Source organism: Thalassophryne amazonica, chromosome 12, assembly GCF_902500255.1.
Source record: "Thalassophryne amazonica chromosome 12, fThaAma1.1, whole genome shotgun sequence".
Taxonomy (NCBI): Eukaryota; Metazoa; Chordata; class Actinopteri; order Batrachoidiformes; family Batrachoididae; genus Thalassophryne; species Thalassophryne amazonica.
In genome coordinates, this window is record NC_047114.1 from 80,163,487 (window position 1) to 80,189,741 (window position 26,255).

The 26,255-nt window shown below is 42.2% G+C and overlaps 1 protein-coding gene across 1 annotated transcript in view; it reads right to left on the reverse strand.

Annotated features, from left to right (window-relative positions):
- Nucleotides 1–911: 911 nt before the first annotated feature.
- Nucleotides 912–26,255, reverse strand: part of LOC117521727 (vimentin A2-like) — a 29,374-nt gene continuing 4,030 nt past the window's right edge. The window contains exons 3-9 of the mRNA XM_034183061.1: nucleotides 18,415–18,510; nucleotides 15,151–15,315; nucleotides 4,164–4,289; nucleotides 1,471–1,691; nucleotides 1,265–1,308; nucleotides 1,087–1,172; nucleotides 912–995 (exon numbers count right to left, since the gene is read on the reverse strand). Of these exons, the coding sequence (XP_034038952.1) occupies nucleotides 954–995; nucleotides 1,087–1,172; nucleotides 1,265–1,308; nucleotides 1,471–1,691; nucleotides 4,164–4,289; nucleotides 15,151–15,315; nucleotides 18,415–18,510 (780 nt within the window). The 3' untranslated portion in view covers nucleotides 912–953. The remainder of the gene's footprint in view (nucleotides 996–1,086; nucleotides 1,173–1,264; nucleotides 1,309–1,470; nucleotides 1,692–4,163; nucleotides 4,290–15,150; nucleotides 15,316–18,414; nucleotides 18,511–26,255) is intronic.

Consider the following 26,255-nt stretch of genomic DNA (forward strand, 5'->3'; position numbering starts at 1 on the left):
TGACCCTTCAAGTAAACACTGAGACCACAGTATTAAGTGTTTATTGCTGCGTGCAGGCAAATATGAAGTCATTCAACATACAAATTTCCTGCAGTGTGCATGCTGTATTGACCAAAATTCTGTCTTTGTTCCAAAAAAGGCTTTTGTAGACTTCAATGGGGATTTTCATGTTGTGCTAATTGGACTCATCGTACAGTAATTTATGCAGTGTACGTTTGGCCAATTTCCATCAATTGTGTATATGGATGACAGTCAACCCCAGATTTGACCTTAGACTGTTAGGCCACAGTCAAGGTCACTGGGGTCAAATGTCAAAATTTGTTCACCAAATGTGGTACACATATGTAAGTGGTTTCTGGAATTGGCAAGATTGAATTCACCAAAGACCAGTCATTGGGGTCAAGGCCAGAACTTAAGTTGTCCACTGCTATTTGCACAAAACTTGGAATGCATATGGAGAATGGGTTCCAGAATTGCCCAAGCTAGGTTAAATTTGCAAGAAAGTCAATAATTTGGACAAAGATTATGCGTGCCTGTCTGTTTGTTGGCCTAGTCCTCTGATTTCTACCAAACCTGGCATGTCAGTAAAAGTTGACCCCAAAATTGCACTTGAAGAATAAGCTGAATAAATTTTGATCAAAGTAAAGGAATTTTATTTTTAACCCAATTTGGACCAAATGTAGCACACACATAGGTGGATTCCAGAATTGTCCTGCCAATGCCAGAAAGGTCATTAAAGTCTTCAGGCCTACAGGTACTGTTACCTAAAAAGTGACAAAACAAAACCAAGTAGAAGCAAAATATAGTCTCATCTAACCAACTTTCTGAATCATCACATATAAAGGCACTTTTAGAAGCAGGTGTGTTTTCCCGTGTTGCTTGCTCATAGCTCAAGTGAAAGACTTCTTTTTTTTTTCAGATTGCTTTTGTTGGTGGTTTAGGCAATATCAAAGTCACTCCATGTCCTCGTGGTTCTGGGTCGACTCGATGATCACCTGCATGAAGGACAAAGGGACGATTCGTGTTTTCAGACTGAAATTGAATGAGCTTTGAATTATTTGGAAAATCGCTGTAAGTGGACCCTACCTGACCATCCCTGGTCTCAATGGTCTTGATGAGGACCTTCTTGGTTGTTGTGGTTTCAAGGTGAAGCTTGGAATCAGCAACTGCATCTACACTCATGAGGAAGAAAAGAACATTTTAGTTGATATTCTCCCCAAAATCAAAATGCTGATTTAAGATTGATGTAAAAATGAGATCCCACCTCTCAGATTTAGTGATGAGAGGTTTGGCAGTGGAGTGGAGATTCTGCAAAATAACAAGCGGGGTACAGATTTTAAAACCAAGAGGTGCAGCTTTATTGACTGCTACATTTACATCACAAAGGAGATCATTTCGATGTTGTTATTCTGGCTAAAGATGCCGACACTGCAAATGAATGAATTCAAGTTGACTTTCTTCCATTGTCACCTGCTCTCCTCTCCTTCCAGCAGCTTCCTGTAGGTGGCAATCTCAATGTCCAGAGCCATCTTGACATTGAGAAGGTCCTGGTACTCCCGCAGGTGGCGAGCCATCTCGTCCTTCATGTTGTGAATGTCCTCCTCCAGGTGGCCGATGTTGTCTTGGTATCCGTTGGTCTCCAGAGTAAAGTTCTCCTCCATCTCTCTCATCTGGCGCTCCAAGGATTCATTCTGGGGTGGAAGTCACAGAATGACATACACAATTAATAACTCATTCCCAATCAGAAAGGATGTGCTAATTTTCATTTCATTCATTCATTTTTCTTTTCATTCCTGGCCACACACTCAGGAACAGCAATTTGATATGGTTGTATTTATTTATTTATTTATGCATGTATGTACGTACATATGTATGCGTTTATTTATTTATTTGCATCTGATTTGTTGTTGCTGCTGTTTTTTGTGTTGGTTTTTTATGTTTACATCATTGAAGAAGCAGTATTTGTTTAAGGGTGGAAATAAGTAAGTTCAGAAATAATGGTTAAATAATATAAAGGCTAAAATTAATTCAATTTAAAGCTAACAAAATTTAAAAATTACACTGTAAAAAAGTTGTGAAAATTTATAAGTCAAGCTAACAGGCTGTATACGAGGTCTATTAGAAAAGTATCCAACCTTATTATTTTTTTCAAAAACCATATGGATTTGAATCACGTGTGATTACATCAGACATGCTTGAACCCTCGTGGGCATGCAAGAGTTTTTTCACGCCTGTCGGTTACGTCATTCGCCTGTGGGCAGTCTTTGAGTGAGGAGTCGTCCACCCCGCTCGTCGATTTTTTTCATTGTTTAGGAATGGCTCAGAGACTTGCTTTGTTTGATAAAAAATTTTTCAAAACTGTAAGGCACAACTGAGTGGACACCATTCAATAAATTCAGCTGGTTTTCGGTAAAAATTTTAACGGCTGATGAGAGATTTTGGTCTGGTAGTGTCGCTTTAAGGACGGTCCACGGCGCCTGACGGCGATCTGCGCTTCGAGGCGGCAGCGTCTCGCCATTTCAAGTTGAAAACTTCCACATTTCAGGCTCTGTTGACGCAGTAAGTCGTCAGAGAACAGAGAACTTTCAGAAGAAGTCGGCATGAGGAGTTTATTCGGACATTCCATTGTTAACGGTCATTTTGTAATGAAAGAACATGCGGGCAGAGTCGCATGTCGGGCTGGACCCGACCGCGGGGGGGTCGCGGCAGGAAAAACACCTCCGTTGGAAATCTTAACGGGCAAGTTGGAACATGCCCAAGCTGTTAAACAATTTCCCAGTTACTCACTTGTTGAAAGCCATTAAAAGCCGCCTGAATTCTACAAATGGTTTTCAACACGGAGGTGTTTTTCCTGTCGCGGCGCACACAGATTGCCGAGTCGTCACGGAAACGACTCGGCGAATTTGCGCGTACGTCTTTCATTAAAAAAATGTCCTTAAACAGTGGAATGTCCGCATAAATTCCTCATGCCGGCCTCTTCTGAATCTTCTCTGTTCTCTCACGATGTCCTGAGTGAATTAAGCCTTAAATTAGGATGTTTTCAGCTCGAAACAGGCCGACGACAGCGCCTGGAAGCGCTGCAGGACGTCCTGCTCCGTGGGAAGTCCTTACACCGACAGAAACACCCCATAATCTCTCATCAGCCGTTAAACTTTTCACAGAAAACCAGCTTAATTTCTCGAATAGTGTCCACTCGGATATTCCTCACAGGTCCAGAAAAAATTTTGATAAAGCAACGCGCGCCGTCTCGAGCAGCGTGTGAAACAAAGGAATTCAGCCGAGGAGGGCGGGACCACATCTCACTCAAGGCCTGCCCACAGGGAAATGACGTCACCGACACGCGTGAAAAAACTCACGCATGCGCACGAGGGTTCAAGCATGATTGGTGTAATCGCATGTCATTCAAATCCATATAGTTAAAAAAAATAATAAAAGGGTCGGTTTATTATCTAAGAGACCTCGTAGATGTTGAGTTGACTTAATTATACAACATTAGTAAGATGTTGAGTTCTTAAGTGTGCTTAAGTTGTCTTAACAAATTTTGATGCTTCAGAATGTTACATTAAAAAAGAAAACTAATCTAAAAGTAACAGAATCAAAAACAACGCACACTTCCCCCGCCAGTAATTCGTAACCATGGCTTAGGTGTCGGTTTGATCAATTTGGTAGATAATTTAGGAGATATTCACTGAAACATGTGTTTTGTTATTGATTTCATATTTGAAAATGAAAAATTATTTATTTATTGATATTTATTGATTTAGTAAACCTGGTTTGGTTTGTCCTCTACAAGGTTAACGAACAAACTTAAATGTTTTAGTGTTATTCAGTCATCAAATTATTTTATTTAAGTTATTCTAACATCTCTATTTTGTTATTTCTGCAACCAGTTGGACTGGAGAGATTATCCAGTGCTGATAAATCAGCTAATCATTTATCATTACATGGTATAAATGGTGTCATGATGATGTTACTGAAATTATGCCTCTATAGTCCAAATAAATATTTATGTGGTTTTTTGTGTGTGTGTGTGTGTGTGTGTGTGTGTGTGTGTGTGTGTGTGTGTGTGTGTGTGTGTGTGTGTGTGTGTGTGTGTGTGTGTGTGTGTGTGTGTATATCCCTGGCCCTCTGATGCCTCCTCAGTCAGTGCGTTGTATACTCACAGTTCCTTTAAGGGTGTCCACCTCACATGTAAGCGCCTGAACCTGGCGTCTGTAGTCATTGGCCTCCTGTTTGGCCCCTCTCAAAGCATCGTTATTCCGAGCTGCAGCTTCAGTGAGGTCAGCAAACTGGCACGGAAAGGACAGATAGACAAAAACAGGCCCACAGAGAGTGGGAGAAGAGGAACGTCAGCTTTTCAATAAATGATGAGGAAGACGAAATGCGGCAGATAGAGCGCGCTGAGATGTGGTCACAATACACATTTCAAAACCAATCCAGCTTTACTTAAAGAACACTTAAAAAAAACAGTTTAACAAAGTGCTCAACAGCAGATACACAAGGCAATAAAACAACAATAAATACAAACAAAAGGCATGATAACAGACACACACTGCAGAAGATCACATCACTGTCATCTATCTATCAAGCAAGAAACATCTGTGTGTGTGTGTGTGTGTGTGTGTGTGTGTGTGTGTGTGTGTGTGTGTGTGTGTGTGTGTGTGTGTGTGTGTGTGTGTGTGTGTGTGTCTTGCATATCTCTCGGACTGTTTGTCAGATTGGCTTCAGCTTTCAAATATGGCTTTCGAATGGTACAATTAGCCTATGAAAATTTTGGGGATAAAATGGAAAAGTGCTCTATAAATGCAGCCCATTTACCATTTACGTTCATGCTAGAGTACGGTCGCAAATATCCATTTTATCCTAAAAACTCCCTTTTAAAGCTCAATTTGCGACTTGTCAATTTAAGCATAAAATTCAAAAAGAAAAAATAATACAGCACCTTCAACTGCACCACAGACTAAAACAGTTAAATGTGGTCTATTAAACATTAGGTCTCTCTCTTCTAAGTCCTTGTTAGTAAATGATATAATAATTGATCAACATATTGATTTATTCTGCCTTACAGAAACCTGGTTACAGCAGGATGAATATGTTAGTTTAAATGAGTCAACACCCCCGAGTCACACTAACTGCCAGAATGCTCGTAGCACGGGCCGAGGCGGAGGATTAGCAGCAATCTTCCACTCCAGCTTATTAATTAATCAAAAACCCAGACACAACTTTAATTCATTTGAAAGCTTGTCTCTTAGTCTTGTCCATCCCAATTGGAAGTCCCAAAAACCAGTTTTATTTGTTGTTATCTATCGTCCACCTGGTCGTTACTGTGAGTTTCTCTGTGAATTTTCGGACCTTTGTCTGACTTAGTGCTTGGCTCAGATAAGATAATTACAGTGGGCGATTTTAACATCCACACAGATGCTGAGAATGACAGCCTCAACATTGCATTTAATCTATTGTTAGACTCGATTAGCTTTGCTCAAAATGTAAATGAGTCCACCCACCACTTTAATCATACCTTAGATCTTGTTCTGACTTATGGTATGGAAATTGAAGACTTAACAGTATTCCCTGAAAAACCCCTTCTGTCTGATCATTTCTTAATAACATTTACATTTACTCTGATGGACTACCCAGCAGTGGGGAATAAGTTTCATTACACTAGAAGTCTTTCAGAAAGTGCTGTAACTAGGTTTAAGGATATGATTCCTTCTTTATGTTCTCCAATGCCATATACCAACACAGGGCAGAGTAGCTACCTAAACTCTGTAAGTGAGATAGAGTATCTCGTCAATAGTTTTACATCCTCATTGAAGACAACTTTGGATGCTGTAGCTCCTCTGAAAAAGAGAGCTTTAAATCAGAAGTGCCTGACTCCATGGTATAACTCACAAACTCGTAGCTTAAAGCAGATAACCCGTAAGTTGGAGAGGAAATGGCGTCTCACTAATTTAGAAGATCTACACTTAGCCTGGAAAAAGAGTCTGTTGCTCTATAAAAAAGCCCTCCGTAAAGCTAGGACATCTTTCTACTCATCACTAATTGAAGAAAATAAGAACAACCCCAGGTTTCTTTTCAGCACTGTAGCCAGGCTGACAAAGAGTCAGAGCTCTATTGAGCTGAGTATTCCATTAACTTTAACTAGTAATGACTTCATGACTTTCTTTGCTAACAAAATTTTAACTATTAGAGAAAAAATTACTCATAACCATCCCAAAGACGTATCGTTATCTTTGGCTGCTTTCAGTGATGCCGGTATTTGGTTAGACTCATTCTCTCCGATTGTTCTGTCTGAGTTATTTTCATTAGTTACTTCATCCAAACCATCAACATGTTTATTAGACCCCATTCCTACCAGGCTGCTCAAGGAAGCCCTACCATTATTTAATGCTTCGATCTTAAATATGATCAATCTATCTTTGTTAGTTGGCTATGTACCACAGGCTTTTAAGGTGGCAGTAATTAAACCATTACTTAAAAAGCCATCACTTGACCCAGCTATCTTAGCTAATTATAGGCCAATCTCCAACCTTCCTTTTCTCTCAAAAATTCTTGAAAGGGTAGTTGTAAAACAGCTAACTGATCATCTGCAGAGGAATGGTCTATTTGAAGAGTTTCAGTCAGGTTTTAGAATTCATCATAGTATAGAAACGGCATTAGTGAAGGTTACAAATGATCTTCTTATGGCCTCGGACAGTGGACTCATCTCTGTGCTTGTTCTGTTAGACCTCAGTGCTGCTTTTGATACTGTTGACCATAAAATTTTATTACAGAGATTAGAGCATGCCATAGGTATTAAAGGCACTGCGCTGCGGTGGTTTGAATCATATTTGTCTAATAGATTACAATTTGTTCATGTACATGGGGAATCTTCTTCACAGACTAGGGTTAATTATGGAGTTCCACAAGGTTCTGTGCTAGGACCAATTTTATTCACTTTATACATGCTTCCCTTAGGTAGTATTATTAGACGGTATTGCTTAAATTTTCATTGTTACGCAGATGATACCCAGCTTTATCTATCCATGAAACCAGAGGACACACACCAATTAGCTAAACTGCAGGATTGTCTTACAGACATAAAGACATGGATGACCTCTAATTTCCTGCTTTTAAACTCAGATAAAACTGAAGTTATTGTACTTGGCCCCACAAATCTTAGAAACATGGTGTCTAACCAGATCCTTACTCTGGATGGCATTGCCCTGGCCTCTAGTAATACTGTGAGAAATCTTGGAGTCATTTTTGATCAGGATATGTCATTCAAAGCGCATATTAAACAAATATGTAGGACTGCTTTTTTGCATTTACGCAATATCTCTAAAATCAGAAAGGTCTTGTCTCAGAGTGATGCTGAAAAACTAATTCACGCATTTATTTCCTCTAGGCTGGACTATTGTAATTCATTATTATCAGGTTGTCCTAAAAGTTCCCTGAAAAGCCTTCAGTTAATTCAAAATGCTGCAGCTAGAGTACTGATGGGGACTAGAAGGAGAGAGCATATCTCACTCATATTGGCTTCTCTTCACTGGCTTCCTGTTAATTCTAGAATAGAATTTAAAATTCTTCTTCTTACTTATAAGGTTGTGAATAATCAGGTCCCATCTTATCTTAGGGACCTCTTAGTACCATATCACCCCAATAGAGCACTTCGCTCTCAGACTGCAGGCTTACTTGTAGTTCCTAGGGTTTGTAAGAGTAGAATGGGAGGCAGAGCCTTCAGCTTTCAGGCTCCTCTCCTCTGGAACCAGCTCCCAATTCAGATCAGGGAGACAGACACCCTCTCTACTTTTAAGATTAGGCTTAAAACTTTCCTTTTTGCTAAAGCTTATAGTTAGGGCTGGATCAGGTGACCCTGAACCATCTCTTAGTTATGCTGCTATAGACTTAGACTGCTGGGGGGTTCCCATGATGAATGTTTCTTTCTCTTTTTCCTCTGTATGCACCACTCTGCATTTAATCATTAGTGATCTCTGCTCCCCTCCACAGCATGTCTTTTTCCTGGTTCTCTCCCTCAGCCCCAACCAGTCCCAGCAGAAGACTGCCCCTCTCTGAGCCTGGTTCTGCTGGAGGTTTCTTCCTGTTAAAAGGGAGTTTTTCCTTCCCACTGTCACCAAGTGCTTGCTCACAGGAGGTCGTTTTGACCGTTTTTCCATAGTCATTGTATGGCTTTGCCTTACAATATAAAGCACATTGGGGCAACTGTTTGTTGTAATTTGGTGCTATATAAATAAAATTGATTTGATCATATAACCAGCATGAACATCCGCAAATCATCAGACACAAAAGCGTTATTCCCTAATTGTAACATTAGTACTTCCAAAATGGCGCCCTCTGTGGCATCTCTGTCCTCCGTTTGTATAAGGATTTCTGTCAAAATTTGTTTCCATGTGCCATTGATTTTGTCATAAAACTGCTGTAAAGTTGTAAATTGAAGGGGTGATGATGAATATCATCAGTGCATATGCCCCACAGGTAGGCTGTGAGATGAAGGAGAAAGAAGATTTCTGGAGTGTGTTAGATGAGGCGGTGGAGAGTGTGTCCAAGCATGAAAGAGTGGTGATAGGAGCAGACTTCAGTGGGCATGTTGGTGAAGGGAACAGAGGTGTTGAGGAAGTAATGGGTAAATATGGTGTCAAGGATGGTAGTTGATGGTAGTTGATTTTGCAAAAAGGATGGAAATGGCTGTGGTGAACACCTACTTTAAGAAAAGGGAGGAGCACAGGGTAACATAAGAGTGGTGGAAGGTGCACACAGGTGGACTACATTCTTTATAGGAGATGTAAGCTAAAAGAAATCAAAGACAGTAAGGTGGTGGTAGGAGAGAGTGTCATTAGACAGCATAGGATGGTTGTTTGTAGGATGACTTTAGAGGTAAAGAAGAAGAAGACAGTGAGAGCTCAACAAAGGATCAGATGGTGGAAGCTGAAGGAGGAAGACTGTTGTGTGAAATTTAGCGAGCAGGTGAGCGAAGCACTGGTTGGAGGGGAAGCAATTTTGGACAACTGGAAAAGTACTGCAGATGTGGTGAGGGAGACAGCTAGGACAGTACTGGGTATGACATCTGGACAGTGGAAGGAAGACAAGGAGACTTGGTGGTGGAATGAAGAGGTCCAGGAAAGCATAAGGAGAAAGAGGTTGGCGAAAAAGTTTTGGGATAGTCGGAGAGATGAAGGAAGTAGACAGGAGCACAAGGAGATGTGGCGTAAGGCGAAAAGAGAAGTGGCAAAAGCGAAGGAAAAGGCATATTGTGAGCTGTACAAAACGTTGAATAGTAAGGAAGGAGAAAACGACTTGTACCGATTGGCCAGACAAAGGGACAGAGCTGGTAAGGATGTGCAGCAGGTTAGAGTGGTAAAAGATGCACATGGTAATGTGCTGACAAGCAAGGAGTGTGTACTGAGAAGGTGGAGGGAATATTTTGAAGAGCTGATGAATAAAGAACCGAGAGAAAAGGCTGGATGATGTGGTGAGAGTAACTCAGGAAGTACAAGAGATTAGTAAGGAAGAAGTGAGGCCTGCTATGAAGAGGAAGTTGGCAGTTGGTCCAGATGACATTCCAGTGGAGGCATGGAAATGTCTAGGAGAGATGGCAGTAGAGTTTCTAACCAGATTGTTTAATAAAATCTTGGAAAGTGAGAGGATGCCTGAGGAGTGGAGACGAAGTGTGCTGGTTCCTATTTTCAAGAACAAGGGTGATGTGCAGAGCTGCAGTAACATAAAGCATAAAGTTGATCAGCCACAGCATGAAGTTATTGGAAAGAGTAGCAGAAGCTAGGCTTAGAAAACAGGTGAAGATCTGTGAACAGTAATATGGTTTCATGCTGAGAAAGAGCACTACAGATGCAATGTTTGCTCTAAGAATACTGTTGGAAAAGTACAGAGAAGGACAGAAAGAGTTACATTGTGTGTTTGTGGACTTAGAAAAAGCTTATGATAGGGTGCCAAGAGAAGAGCTGTGGTATTGTATGAGGAAGCCTGGAGTGGCAGAGAAGTATGTTAGGGTAGTGCAGGACATGTACAAGAATAGTGTGACAGCGGTGAGATGCGCAGTCGGAATGACAGACTCATTCAAGGTGGAGGTGGGATTACACCAAGGATCAGCTCTGAGTCCTTTCTTGTTTGCAGTGGTGATGGACAGGTTGATGGATGAGATCAGACAGGAGTCCCCATGGACTATGATGTTTGCAGATGACATTGTGATCTGTAGTGAGAGTAGAGAGCAAGTTAAGTCTAGTCTGGAGAGGTGGAGATATGCTTTGGAAAGAAGGGGAATGAAAGTCAGTAGAAGCAAGACTGAGTACATGTGTGTGAATGAGAGGGAGCACAGTGGAATAGTGCAGTTACAAGGAGTAGAAGTGGTGAAAGTAGATGAGTTTAAATATTTGGGGTCAACTGTTCAAAGTAATGGAGAGTGTGGTAAAGAGCTGAAGAAGAGAGTGCAGGCAGGGTGGAGTGGGTGGAGAAAGGTGGCAGGAGTGATTTGTGACCGAAGAATATCAGCAAGAGTGAAGGGAAATGTTTACAAGACAGTAGTGAGACCAGCTATGTTGTATGGTTTAGAGACGGTGGCACTAACAAAAAGACAGGAGGCAGAGCTGGAGGTGGCAGAGCTGAAGATCCTGAGATTGTTTTTGGGAGTGACAAGAATGGACAAGATTAGCAATGAACATATCAGAGGGACAGCTCAGGTGGGACGGTGAGACAAAGTCAGAGAGGCGAGATTGAGATGGTTTGGACATGTGCAGAGGAGGGACCCAGGGTATACGAGGGCTGTCCATAAAGTATAGGTCCTTTTTATTTTTTTCAAAAACTATATGGATTTCATTCATATGTTTTTACGTCAGACATGCATGAACCCTCGTGCGCATGCGTGAGTTTTTCCATGCCTGTCGGTGACGTCATTCGCCTGTGAGCACTCCTTGTGGGAGGAGTCGTCCAGCCCCTCGTCGGAATTCCTTTGTCTGAGAAGTTGCTGACAGACTGGCGCTTTGTTTGATCAAAATTTTTTCTAAACCTGTGAGACACATCGAAGTGGACATGGTTCGAAAAATTAAGCTTGTTTTCAGTGAAAATTTTAACGGCTGATGAGAGATTTTGAGGTGACACTGTCGCTTTAAGGACTTCCCACAGTGCGAGACGTCGCACAGCGCTCTCAGGCGGCGTCATCAGCCTGTTTCAAGCTGAAAACCTCCACATTTCAGGCTCTATTGATCCAGGACGTCGTGAGAGAACAGAGAAGTTTCAGAAGAAGTCGGTTTCAGCATTTTATCCGGATATTCCACTGTTAAAGTAGATTTTTTTAATGAAAGACGTGCGGACGGGTCCGCGCGTCAGGACGCAGCCGGCGCAGAGCGGCGGCACAGGATAAACACCTCTGTGTTGATAACCATTTGTAAAATCCAGGCGACTTTTGATGGCTTTCAGTGGAGTGAGTATATGAGAAATTGTTTAACAGCTGGACATGTTCCAACTTGTCCTTAAGGCTTCCAACAGAGGTGTTTTTCCTGTGGCGGAGCGTCGCGGCGGCTGCGAGCCGACGCGTGGACCCGTCCGCACGTCTTTCATTAAAAAAATCTCCTTTAACAGTGGAATATCCGGATAAAATGCTGAAACCGACTTCTTCTGAAACTTCTCTGTTCTCTCACGACGTCCTGGATCAATAGAGCCTGAAATGTGGAGGTTTTCAGCTTGAAACAGGCTGATGACGGCGCCTGAGAGCGCTGCACGACGTCTCGCACTGTGGGAAGTCCTTAAAGCGACAGTGTCACCTCAAAATCTCTCATCAGCCGTTAAAATTTTCACTGAAAACCAGCTTAATTTTTCGAACCGTGTCCACTTCGATGTGTCTCACAGGTTTAGAAAAAATTTTGATCAAACAAAGCGCCAGTCTCTCAGCAACTTCTCAGACAAAGGAATTCCGACGAGGGGCTGGACGACTCCTCCCACAAGGAGTGCTCACAGGCGAATGACGTCACCGACAGGCGTGGAAAAACTCACGCATGCGCACGAGGGTTCAAGCATGTCTGACGTAAAAACATATGAATGAAATCTATATAGTTTTTGAAAAAAATAAAAAGGACCTATACTTTATGGACAGACCTCGTATAGGGAGAAGGCTGCTGAGCATGGAGCCACCGTGCAGGAGGATAAGAGGGAGGCCAAAGAGGAGGTTCATGGATGTGCTGAGGGAGGACATGCAGGTGGTCGGTGTGACAGAGGAAGATACAGAGGACAGGGTGAGATGGAAACGACTGATCTGCTGTGGCGACCCCTAACGGGAACAGCTGAAAGACAAGAAGAAGAAGATAAAACCGCTAACTTAAAAAAAAAATAGAAATATGTTTTATGGCTTTATTTTGACACGAAACATTCTCCTTTCAAAAGGTACCCTGTGGTTAAAAAGAAGCTCACCCTTTCTTCTCCTATGGTGTTTAATGGCAGCCGACATCCTTATTGTTGCATTGCTGCCACCTTCTGCATCAGTCCATTATAGTAGTACTAAATCCTCTCTATGAGTCCAGTGTCTTATTTAAAAAGCCAACAATTCCCCTTCTCACCTAACCTTACGGCTAAAATACTTCCTACAGAAACTTCGTCCTTACAATTGATTTCCTTCCATTTTTACTGTTTAATTGATAAACCATTCAAAAATGATGAGATATAGACTGTAGCACTGTGCTAAATGCTGTACTGGTATATTCACTGGTTATGATTTTTATTATTTATATTACAACCTGTGGCATTTAAAAGTGCTGCATTCTGATGATGGCATTTCACAACACTATTTAGAATGCAACTGGTCTGATGGTGGTATTTTGCATTAATATGCGGTATTGATCTGGTGATGGTCTTTTTTAATTTAATTTTTTTTAGCTCCAAATTTTCTATAGGTATACAAACTTCCTAAGGGCACTGCTCTAGCTCTGAGTTAAAAGCCAGGGATAAATCAGAATCAGAATCAAATACATTGCCAAGCAAGTTTGCACATACAAGGAATTTGATCTGGTGTGATTGGTGCATAAACAAGAAAAGAAAAAAAAAAACTCTTCTGTAAGAAGTAAAAGAGTCAAATAGGCAAAATTATATTCACTGGTGACCCAAGATGTCCGCCTTTCAACATTTTTGAATGACATTTGGATATGATCATGACGCCGATCGCGGAGCTTGCCCCATCGACTGGCGGCCCACACCTTAGCAGCGGCTTCACTCCCCACCAAACATCACAATGGGGACCACATGGCTACGGAGCAGCCACATTCCGCTGCACTCTCTGACTCACCGGCACCCAGATGCCCATGGTGATGCTGTGGGCCTCTTCACCATTCGATGCATCCACTTCTTCTCACACTCCTGTGTTGACTCTCCCTCTCTTGCATCTCCAACGATGTAGCCGAAAACAAGTAGAAGTTAACGAGCATTGAACTGCACGCACCACATTGCCAGAATGGGGAAAAGGTGTCTTTTTCCACTCGCCCCGACTTTCACTCTCGTGATCACGCCAACTATGCCAACTTCCACACTACAAGATGTGTTTTTAAAAGAATTTTAAAAACAGGAATGGGGGGGGCTAACGTAACACATAGAGGGAGCTCTGTCCACAGTCTGGAAGCTACAACAGAAAATGCATGGTCACCCCGAGTTTCTATATTTTAGGGATGACAAAGAGCAACTGATCCACAGACCTTAATGACCTCAAAGGAACATGTGGCTTCAATAGGTCGGATACATATACTCAACAAAAATATAAACGCAACACTTTTGGTTTTGCTCCCATTTTGTATGAGATTAACTCAACGATCTAAAACTTTTTCCACATACACAATATCACCATTTCCCTCAAATACTGTGCACAAACCAGTCTGAATCTGTGATAGTGAGCACTTCTCCTTTGTTGAGATAATCCATCCCACCTCACAGGTGTGCCATATCAAGATGCTGATTAGACACCATGATTAGTGCACAGGTGTGCCTTAGACTGCCCACAATAAAAGGCCACTCTGAAAGGTGCAGTTTTGTTTTATTGGGGGGGATACCAGTCAGTATCTGGTGTGACCACCATTTGCCTCATGCAGTGCAACACATCTCCTTCGCATCATCCGTGAAGAGAACACCTCTCCAACGTGCCAAACGGCAGCAAATGTGAGCATTTGCCCACTCAAATCGGTTACAACGACGAACTGGAGTCAGGTCGAGACCCCGATGAGGACGACGAGCATGCAGATGAGCTTCCCTGAGACAGTTTCTGACAGTTTGTGCAGAAATTCTTTGGTTATGCAAACCGATTGTTCCAGCAGCTGTCCGAGTGGATGGTCTCAGATGATCTTGGAGGTGAACATGCTGGATGTGGAGGTCCTGGGCTGGTGTAGTTACACGTGGTCTGCGGTTGTGAGGCTGGTTGGATGTACTGCCAAATTCTCTGAAACGCCTTTGGAGACGGCTTATGGTAGAGAAATGAACATTCAATACACGAGCAACAGTTCTGGTTGACATTCCTGCTGTCAGCATGACAATTGCACGCTCCCTCAAATCTTGCAACATCTGTGGCATTGTGCTGTGTGATAAAACTGCACCTTTCAGAGTGGCCTTTTATTGTGGGCAGTCTAAGGCACACCTGTGCACTAATCATGGTGTCTAATCAGCATCTTCATATGGCACACCTGTGAGGTGGGATGGATTATCTCAACAAAGGAGAAGTGCTCACTATCACAGATTCAGACTGGTTTGTGAACAATATTTGAGAGAAATGGTAATATTGTATATGTGGAAAAAGTTTTAGATCTTTGAGTTCATCTCATACAAAATGGGAGCAAAACCAAAAGTGTTGCGTTTTTGTTGAGTGTAGATTGTAGGGGTGTCGCGATACACAAAAGTCACAGTTCATTTCACACCCCAGTTTAGACTGTACATACGTATAAGAGAAGGTAAGAGAGCATGAATACAAGCCTGCAAAAAAGGTATAAAGTGAAGGAAAACAATATCATGAGGGCAACAGGATTTAGATGACACTAAATCCTACACACTGTAGCTTTAATGAATTTACACAGAAAAATGCAACTGCACACAATTTAAATTGAACCGATCATTTGATATGAATGTTTGGACTACATCAGCTAAAACAGATCTCAGCTTTGAATAGCAGATCCATACCTTGGACTTGTACCACTCCTCAGACTCCTGGATGTTTTTGGAGGCCAGGTTCTCGTACTGCAGGCGGACGTCTCTCAGAGCAGCTGTGAGGTCGGGTTTAGCCAGCTCCATGTCCACCTGCACATGCTGCTGCTGCTGGACCTGGTTCTGCACTTCCAGCATCTCCTGCAACACATCAGATATAGGCAGACTGAAAACAAAGAGATATACTTTTTTGTTTCACCTCATTGCAAAGCTGTAGAGCAGCAGGTAGCTCAGTGGAGTTCAGGAGGGGCTCAGCTATCAATATAAAGACCTGGATTCGAACATGGGTGCCAGCCTTGGATGTGGAAGTAATCTGCACTGGATTGGCGTACCATCAAAGGGAAGATGTACATGTAGACTCTCTGTGATAACCATCGGCACCAATTAGCCCCTGGGCCTATCTCATACTTATTTACTAATGCTTTTAACAGCTAACATAATATAGGATAACTGCACCCAATGCAAGTTTCATTGCCCTTTTTAATGCTTTACAATATTCCAAGAGTCATGGTATTACTGATTTAAACATCTGAAAATCCAAGGAGATTAACAAATGCAGCAAATGATTTGAAATAATTATTTTATGAGATATTTGGACACTTTATTTTTGTTTATTCGTGCAATCTGTGTGCAGATTTCCTGCAGTACACTGGAAGTCTTACACTGGCCCTGAGGATGGTGATGTTGGTACTTTTCCCCAGATACCAAAGTGTGAAGTGTATGAGACTCTAAAGCCTCACTTATGTTCAGTGTTAAATACAGAAAGAGAGGAGCCAGAACTAAAGATGTGATTTTCTTTGGGAGCGACGACGATGGACAGGTTTAGGAAGTGACGAGATGGGAGCGACGACGATGGACAGGTTTAGGAAGTGACGAGATGGGAGCGACGACGATGGACAGGTTTAGGAAGTGACGAGATGGGAGCGACGACGATGGACAGGTTTAGGAAGTGACGAGATGGGAGCGACGACGATGGACAGGTTTAGGAAGTGACGAGATGGGAGCGACGAGGATGGACAGGTTTAGGAAGTGACGAGATGGGAGCGACGAGGATGGACAGGTTTAGGAAGTGACGAGATGGGAGCGACGAGGATGGACAGGTTTAGGAAGTGACGAGATGGGAGCGACGAGGATGGACAGGTTTAGGAAGTGACGAGATGGGAGCGACGAGGATGGACAGGTTTAGGAAGTGACGAGATGGGAGCGACGAGGATGGACAGGATTAGGAAGTGACGAGATGGGAGCGACGAGGATGGACAGGTTTAGGAAGTGACGAGATGGGAGCGACGAGGATGGACAGGTTTAGGAAGTGACGAGATGGGAGCGACGAGGATGGACAGGTTTAGGAAGAGACGAGATGGGAGCAACGAGGATGGACAGGATTAGGAAGTGACGAGATGGATGAGATGGGAGGGACAAGGATGGACAGGATTAGGAAGTGACGAGATGGGAGCGATGAGGATGGACAGGATTAGGAAGTGACGAGATGGATGAGATGGGAGGGACAAGGATGGACAGGATTAGGAAGTGATGAGATGGGAGCGACGAGGATGGACATGTTTGGAAGTGAGGAGATGGGAGCGACGAGGATGGACATGTTTGGAAGTGAGGAGATGGATGACATGGGAGCAACGAGGATGGACAGGATTAGGAAGTGACGAGATGAACAAGATGGAAGCGACGAGGATGGACAGGATTAGGAAGTGATGAGATGGATGACATGGGAGCGACGAGGATGGACAGGATTAGGAAGTGATGAGATGGATGACATGGGAGCGACGAGGATGGACAGGATTATGAAGTGATGAGATGGATGACATGGGAGCAACAAGGATGGACAGGTTTAGGAAGTGACGAGATGAACAAGATGGAAGCGACAAGGATAGACAGGATTGGGAAGTGACGAGATGGATGACATGGGAGCAACGAGGATGGACAGTTTGGAAGTGACGAGATGAACAAGATGGAAGCGACGAGGATGGACAGGATTAGGAAGTGACGAGATGGGAGCGATGAGGATGGACAGGATTAGGAAGTGATGAGATGGATGACATGGGAGCAACGAGGATGGACAGAATTAGGAATGAACACTTCAATTTGAAGACAAAGTCAGAAAGCGAGACTGAGATGGTTTGGACATTTGCAGAGGAAGGACCCAGGGTATACGGGGGGAACGATGCTGAGGATGGAGCCCCAGGTCAGGTCAGTGGGGCCGACAACACAGGTACACATCCGCGTTGTGATCGTCATAGAGAAAAGTGTGCTTTTGTAGGAATTTGTAGTCTGTGAAAACGGAATAAAGGAGTATTTTCATAGAGCTGGCTCCATGAAATAATGAAATTTAGACCGAATTCCTGAGACAACTTCCTTCTACATGCCCCAAAAGCTCCTTGATTTAGTCGGGGGGGGGGGGAGGTATGTTTCAGGAAAATCTCCATGAAAAGGCAGTACTTTTCATTTCCCACTGAAAAGACTAGGATGGAACCCGAGGAGGTTTATGGATGTGCTAAGGGAGGACATACCGGTGGTTGGTGTGAGAGAAGATGATGCAGAGGACATGGTGACATGTTAACAAATGATTTGCTGTGATGCCAGACAAAGGGAGCAGGCAAAAGAAGAAGCAGTGAACCACGGAGACCAAGACAGAGCTTTCTGTCTTTACATTCATTTTGTCCTCATTTGTGATTTTTTTTTTTTTTCCTGAAAGTTTGCAGCTATAGCTGAAATAGAGCAGAGCCACCAGAACCTGTGGGGTCAGTGTAGCCCAAATTCAAACAAGACAACCATAAAAACGGACAAAAGACAAAGATAAAAGGACATGAAGAAGACAGTTAACAATGTTGGAATATTTTGACAAGCACGTTCAGTCCACCTGTTTAAAATGCTGTCTACACTTTTGTCTAGTTTGCAGGAGAAACATATTTTTGACTTCTTTGACCATCACCAAGTTTGACATTATCAGAAACATTCAAGAGGGTCTGCAGCGCCCTCTGCTGGATGCTTTGCCCAATATTGGTGACAATGTGAAGGATGTGTGGAAGTATGCAGACAGCGATGTTTAGCTTGTTTGAAACGCACGGATAGATTTACAAAGTTAAAAGGAGCAGAAATGACCCATAAGGTTCGCCCTGGATGGAACGCCAGTCCATTGCAGGTTAGTATTCCAGGAAAGGTGGACTGGCACAAAGCAGACATATAGACATATAGACAGCAGTGTTCTCCCACCTTGAAGTAGCTTACCTCCTCATGCAGCTTCTTGAGGAAGTTGATTTCATCCTGGAGTGACTCCACCTTCCGCTCTAGGTCCAGTCGGGCAAGGGTGGCGTTGTCCACATCCTGTGAAGTGACACTGATTTTTAATAAGCTGGCATCAACAAAGACCTTCTTGTCCTGAAGCTGCACATGCTCCACTGTACTATCCGTACTGTAGAAATTGTGCTCATCAGGATGGTGTGAAAATGCATGGCTGGATGCAATGTGTTATCACTCAAAACATGAGATAAAATTTGTGAAAAATTAACACCACAACATAAATGTATAGGTACATATGTCTGTAATTACTTCAGTATGAACCATTTATAGCAATCAATCACAAATGTTTAGCTGCTGGTCAATATCATGGAATCAACTTTGTGGTTGTTGGCATATACAATAAAATGTTGTTTTTCAGACTATGTTTTTCTCAACGCTGGCCGTTGTCCAAACTCCTCCAAAATCAAATCATCTTTAGACATCTGTCTCTAAAGGTGATCTCTAACGTTCCAACCAAGTTTGAAGAAAATCCATCTATCCATTTATGAGTTATTTTATCCACAAGAACACACCAGTAAAAATAATACCCTGCTATGCTGACGCTTTGCTGGGTGGCAGGTTAAAAGTACATCAAAAATTAAATTAAATTGAGTTTGTCCAATGAGGCATTATTATTTTTTATTTTTATTTTTTCCATTCAGTGTAGTTACTTAGAGATCAAAGCAATCATGAGAGTGTACACCATCTGCAGCATCTTAAAAAAAAACTTCACTATTTGTGTGCTGCATCCTTGAAAAAAGTACTTTATTCACTTTTTAGGAAACTATGTTTCTGAGGCAGTCGCTTTAAATGGAGATGTGCTGCTGGTAGCCACGCCTCCTCTCCATAGAGAGGCGGAGCAGGCAAAATATCATGTGCATCAATCCATCAGTTTCCTACAAGACAACTGTAGCTCTGGAGACAGACCTGGCGCCACAAGGGGGCGTTTGGGAGCGACTCACCCTCACGTCATCAACCCCGCCCCCTCGGATGCGAGAGTTATCAAAAAATAAAAATAAAAAAGAAAGAAAAAGAAATACTGGAAAATATATCAAAATATTAGTTATTCAATAATATCACATATTTAACAAATAAACCAAATTAATTAACTAAAGTAATTAATTTTAAAACAAACGGATATGGCGTGTCTGTGTTCAAGCAATTTGATAGGTTGAGGGTTGCGCTTGTCAGTGCGGCAGAGGGCAAGGATCCTGAGTCCAGCGATTATGGCAAGGTGGACGAACTAAAGCATGCTCGATTTATTCAAGCAGTGTCAGAGCTGGAGTTCCTGGGATTTGTCAAGTCCACCAAGCAAAAGGCAGATCATGCAGCACGACTCACTTGGGGAGGGTGTTAATGCTGCGTTTACACATAACGATGACAAGTCATGAATGCCACGAAGTACACATTCTTGTCCGCTGATCACGAATGTGATGATTCGGGGTAGAGGCGTCAGGTGTCCTCAGGAACTGCTGCAACCTGTTACCACACGTTACAATTAATGGCACGTGTTGCTAGAGAATTATCAGGAACCATTACGCACGGTCAACAATAGTGTCCCGTGTTGTTGCGTGCTATTGCGTGTAACAGCGCATCGTTAAGTTCTGTCACGTTGTGAATGAGGTGAATTGTCTCCACACACTCCCATATTCATCCAACCGACTTCAGATCGCTCCAGTTTTTCAGAAGAACTTTGTGACTGCATGCGTAGTTGGGCTCTGTGCCATAGAGTGGCGCACATACCCAATTGCACTGTGTTTGCGCTTGTGATGGAGGGCTGTATGTGGGGTTAATCTACTGTCTCGTGTCGTTTCTCAGATCAGTTGTTGGTTTGGTTTTGTGGTATGCAGATCACTTGACCGAGGGTCTATATGTTCAAATAATAATTAAAAAAAAATGCTGTCATCACTCTTTACTCTTACTCAGTCAGTCTCTTACAACGGTGTAGCCTAAATACATGAGCTTTCCAGGAGCGCACCCAATTCATTACGCACGCTCAGAGGTACGTCCCCTCCGGTGCGCACTTTTTTTTGGGGGGGGTGACCCCACCCCCTGTGATAAACTCATCACCCCCTTAATATTTTTTTTTTCTGGTGCCGGGCTTGTCTGGAGATACAACGTTTTCCACGTTAAGTGAAGGGTTGTTGGTTTGGATCCTGATTACTGAAATACTGTTTTTGAGCAATGCACCGAAGTCCAAGTTGCTCCCTTGTGTGCAGGTCATCAAATTTGCACAGCTTGTTTTAGAATATAAATGTAAGACGTCTGACGTGAAACCTGATAAGACTGCAAGATGCTGTGCGCTGGGTGCTGACAGAAGAACCCGCTCTCTCTGAGTGCTCTTCTAGTTCGGTTCTGTTATTTATGTCATGCATACACTTTGGCACACAAGGCTGTGCTTTGTCAGACTGTTGGCAGACTGATAATGGAGGTATCAGCCTCTGCAGCAGCCTCGCCTCGCTCTAATTCCACAAACAAAGTCAGCTATTCAGCAGAGTTTCCCAACAGGCTGGAAGCGGGATGAGTGAGCATCTGCCTGCCGGAGCCACAGCAGCCTGCAGGCTCGGCACGCCTGTCAGCGTCACATCACGCGCACTTCCTGCCACTTAAATACAAGGTCACTATCACACAGCCGCTGCTTAGGTAACCATAGGTGTAACTGGGGGGGGGGGGGGGGGGGGAGATTTGTTAAAACTTCTGCTGAAATATTCTACACATAGTGATGGCAGAAATTAAGGTTTCCAAACAAAATTAGCCTGTTATTTATGAACCTGAGCTACTTTCAAAGAACCATATGCTGAAGAAAATGATTCCCTGCTTTAAAATGCTTGAATCAGTAGAATTCAATAATTGCATCAGGCTATGAGTCACTAATTCAAAATGCTCAAATACTACAACAGTGTCATCTAGTGGGCAGTAGGGATTCCTTCATCCCTGTTTTCATAAGCTCAAACTAGTAAACCGCTGCTTGTTTCGGAAAATATTTCACTGTTTCAACAGGCGCATAATGCGAAATGAGTCAAATGTTTAAAAAAAAAGATTCACTGTTTTGACATGACACTAAAACCTTGAAGCACTATGATATGACATCATGTGGCCAGTTCCTATTATGACATACACCAAAAAATGTAATGAAATAATTGCTTTAGATTCATTGTTTCAAAACACGCAAATTACTGCAATGGCGACATCTAGTGGATGGTAGAGATTCATTCATCCACTCTTTTCATTGGCTCTGACAGCTAAACCACTAGTTGATTCAGAAAATGTTTCAGTGTTTCAAAATGTACACAGCATCAAATGAACCAATGGGGAGGTTTTTTTTTTTTTTTTTTTTTTTTTTTTTTTAAGACTTACTATTTTGTCAAGTTCAAAACACTAAATTAAAGAACTTTTAGAAAAAAAAAAGCTCAGAGTTTGGAAATGCTCATAAACATGAAATGAAACACCTGCTACAGAAATGAATCACTGAGGCAATATAATGACATCCAGTGAAGAGTTCCGTGGTTCAGTGTGCTATTATAAAATCACCACAAGATGGCACTAAATCCAACACGCTGTAGCTTTAATCGTATGTCCATCTACAAAAGTTGGTTGTTTAAATGGGAAAAGCAAACTGTAACAAAGTGTTCCAATTAATTTTCAAAACTAATTTCCACTGAAACAACCAGGTTTTGTGGAACCCGTTGACATAACTATGCCCTGATTAAATAAGTATAACATTTCCATTTGTTAAAAGTGTGTTTTGTACCTGTATTTATTTATTTATTTATTTTTACTTCAAGAAAACTTCAATAGCTGTGGACATTCTGTTGACAAATCTGATAAGACATTATCTCATTTGTGAACATATATTACATTCTGTCATGTATTTTTTTTTTTTTTTTTAACCTTTCTTTGTTTCTGTACTCTGAGTTCTTTCATTATCCACCATGAGACCTGGTGATGATCTCCATAGCGAGACAGATTTTTACTTGTTGATTCTCCCCGTGGCCACACGGGGATCACATGGTGCCATGTGTCTTCTCGCTCCGATAACCACCTTTTGTTCACACTGATGTGCTTTTGTCCTGCTCATTCAGTGTGACCACCTCAGACTAAACGAGATCACCTCTCACTGAAGGCCTGAGTTAACTTTGCAGCCACAACTTGGCCTTTTGTACCAAGAGCCACATTTGGTGTTAAGATTTTTAAATCTGCTGTTTTGCCATCAGAAGGCTGCATTCCTCTTCTTGGAGATCATGAGCAAGAATTAGATAAAGATTAGGTGGATGGTTACCTTTGGTCTATGGTACCTTTAGTGAATAATCTGTTTGTTTATAACCTTTGGTTGGAGAAGAGGTTCAGAACCAGCAGCTTCATATGCAAAACGTGTAAAATTATAGCTGCCTCCAATGCCTTGTGCACCTGTTGCTACAACTTTTTGTGCACACCAGCGGCTGAAAGAGAGTGTGCACTGTGAGAGACCATCGAACCCTCTCTCGGCAGGTGTCGGCCAAATTCCCGGTGACACACACGAACATCTAACAACACTCACTCAGCACTTAGAGAATGTGTGGCCATTCGTACTATTGGCACGACAACAATCAGCAGGCAATCACTGTCAACCTGGATGTCACGGCTGGGGAACACGTACTATGTTTGGACAGACATGACCTAACAACCATCCATTGTGACGTGCATGTGTCTGCTTATAGTGGGCAATTTTAACATCCACACAGATGCTGAAAATGACAGCCTCAACACTGCATTTAATCTATTATTAGACTCTATTGGCTTTGCTCAAAAAGTAAATGAGTCCACCCACCACTTTAATCATATCTTAGATCTTGTTCTGACTTATGGTATGGAAATAGAAGACTTAACAGTATTCCCTGAAAACTCCCTTCTGTCTGATCATTTCTTAATAACATTTACATTTACTCTGATGGACTACCCAGCAGTGGGGAATAAGTTTCATTACACTAGAAGTCTTTCAGAAAGCGCTGTAACTAGGTTTAAGGATATGATTCCTTCTTTATGTTCTCTAATGCCATATACCAACACAGTGCAGAGTAGCTACCTAAACTCTGTAAGTGAGATAGAGTATCTCGTCAATAGTTTTACATCCTCATTGAGACAACTTAGGATGCTGTAGCTCCTCTAAAAAAGAGAGCTTTAAATCAGAAGTGCCTGACTCCGTGGTATAACTCACAAACTCGTAGCTTAAAGCAGATAACCCGTAAGTTGGAGAGGAAATGGCGTCTCACTAATTTAGAAGATCTTCACTTAGCCTGGAAAAAGAGTCTGTTGCTCTATAAAAAAGCCCTCCGTAAAGCTAGGACATCTTTCTACTCATCACTAATTGAAGAAAATAAGAACAACCCCAGGTTTCTTTTCAGCACTGTAGCCAGGCTGACAAAGAGTCAGAGCTCTATTGAGCTCAGTATTCCATTAACTTTAACTAGTAATGACTTCATGACTTTCTTTGCTAACAAAATTTTAACTATTAGAGAAAAAATTACTCATAACCATCCCAAAGACGTATCGTTATCTTTGGCTGCTTTCAGTGATGCCGGTATTTGGTTAGACTCTTTCTCTCAGATTGTTCTGTCTGAGTTATTTTCATTAGTTACTTCATCCAAACCATCAACATGTTTATTAGACCCCATTCCTACCAGGCTGCTCAAGGAAGCCCTACCATTATTTAATGCTTCGATCTTAAATATGATCAATCTATCTTTGTTAGTTGGCTATGTACCACAGGCTTTTAAGGTGGCAGTAATTAAACCATTACTTAAAAAGCCATCACTTGACCCAGCTATCTTAGCTAATTATAGGCCAATCTCCAACCTTCCTTTTCTCTCAAAAATTCTTGAAAGGGTAGTTGTAAAACAGCTAACTGATCATCTGCAGAGGAATGGTCTATTTGAAGAGTTTCAGTCAGGTTTTAGAATTCATCATAGTACAGAAACAGCATTAGTGAAGGTTACAAATGATCTTCTTATGGCCTCGAACAGTGGACTCATCTCTGTGCTTGTTCTGTTAGACCTCAGTGCTGCTTTTGATACTGTTGACCATAAAATTTTATTACAGAGATTAGAGCATGCCATAGGTATTAAAGGCACTGCGCTGCGGTGGTTTGAATCATATTTGTCTAATAGATTACAATTTGTTCATGTAAATGGGGAATCTTCTTCACAGACTAAAGTTAATTATGGAGTTCCACAAGGTTCTGTGCTAGGACCAATTTTATTCACTTTATACATGCTTCCCTTAGGCAGTATTATTAGACGGTATTGCTTAAATTTTCATTGTTACGCAGATGATACCCAGCTTTATCTATCCATGAAGCCAGAGGACACACACCAATTAGCTAAACTGCAGGATTGTCTTACAGACATAAAGACATGGATGACCTCTAATTTCCTGCTTTTAAACTCAGATATAACTGAAGTTATTGTACTTGGCCCCACAAATCTTAGAAACATGGTGTCTAACCAGATCCTTACTCTGGATGGCATTACCCTGACCTCTAGTAATACTGTGAGAAATCTTGGAGTCATTTTTGATCAGGATATGTCATTCAAAGCGCATATTAAACAAATATGTAGGACTGCTTTTTTGCATTTACGCAATATCTCTAAAATCAGAAAGGTCTTGTCTCAGAGTGATGTTGAAAAACTAATTCATGCATTTATTTCCTCTAGGCTGGACTATTGTAATTCATTATTATCAGGTTGTCCTAAAAGTTCCCTAAAAAGCCTTCAGTTAATTCAAAATGCTGCAGCTAGAGTACTGACGGGGACTAGAAGGAGAGAGCATATCTCACCCATATTGGCCTCTCTTCATTGGCTTCCTGTTGGTTCTAGAATAGAATTTAAAATTCTTCTTCTTACTTATAAGGTTTTGAATAATCAGGTCCCATCTTATCTTAGGGACCTCGTAGTACCATATCACCCCAATAGAGCGCTTCGCTTTCAGACTGCAGGCTTACTTGTAGTTCCTAGGGTTTGTAAGAGTAGAATGGGAGGCAGAGCCTTCAGCTTTCAGGCTCCTCTCCTGTGGAACCAGCTCCCAATTCAGATCAGGGAGACAGACACCCTCTCTACTTTTAAGATTAGGCTTAAAACTTTCCTTTTTGCTAAAGCTTATAGTTAGGGCTGGATCAGGTGACCCTGAACCATCCCTTAGTTATGCTGCTATGGACGTGGACTGCTGGGGGGTTCCCATGATGCACTGTTTCTTTCTCTTTTTGCTCTGTATGCACCACTCTGCATTTAATCATTAGTGATCGATCTCTGCTCCCCTCCACAGCATGTCTTTTTCCTGGTTCTCTCCCTCAGCCCCAACCAGTCCCAGCAGAAGACTGCCCCTCCCTGAGCCTGGTTCTGCTGGAGGTTTCTTCCTGTTAAAAGGGAGTTTTTCCTTCCCACTGTAGCCAAGTGCTTGCTCACAGGGGGTCGTTTTGACCATTGGGGTTTTACATAATTATTGTATGGCCTTGCCTTACAATATAAAGCGCCTTGGGGCAACTATTTGTTGTGATTTGGCGCTATATAAAAAAATTGATTGATTGATTGATTGATTGCTGTCCTCACCTGGACATACATAAAAACATATATCGCTGTTGCAATGGGCTGCAGCGAGCAGCCGAACATTGACAGGCTACCCCAGGTGATCCGGACCATCACATCATCACACACAGCGGTGATCTGAATGTCACATGACCCACGTGAGCTCTATTCCACATGAAGCGGTGTCTGTCCTGCAGCGCGCCGTCCACAAGACACACATCGGGCAGGAAGCGC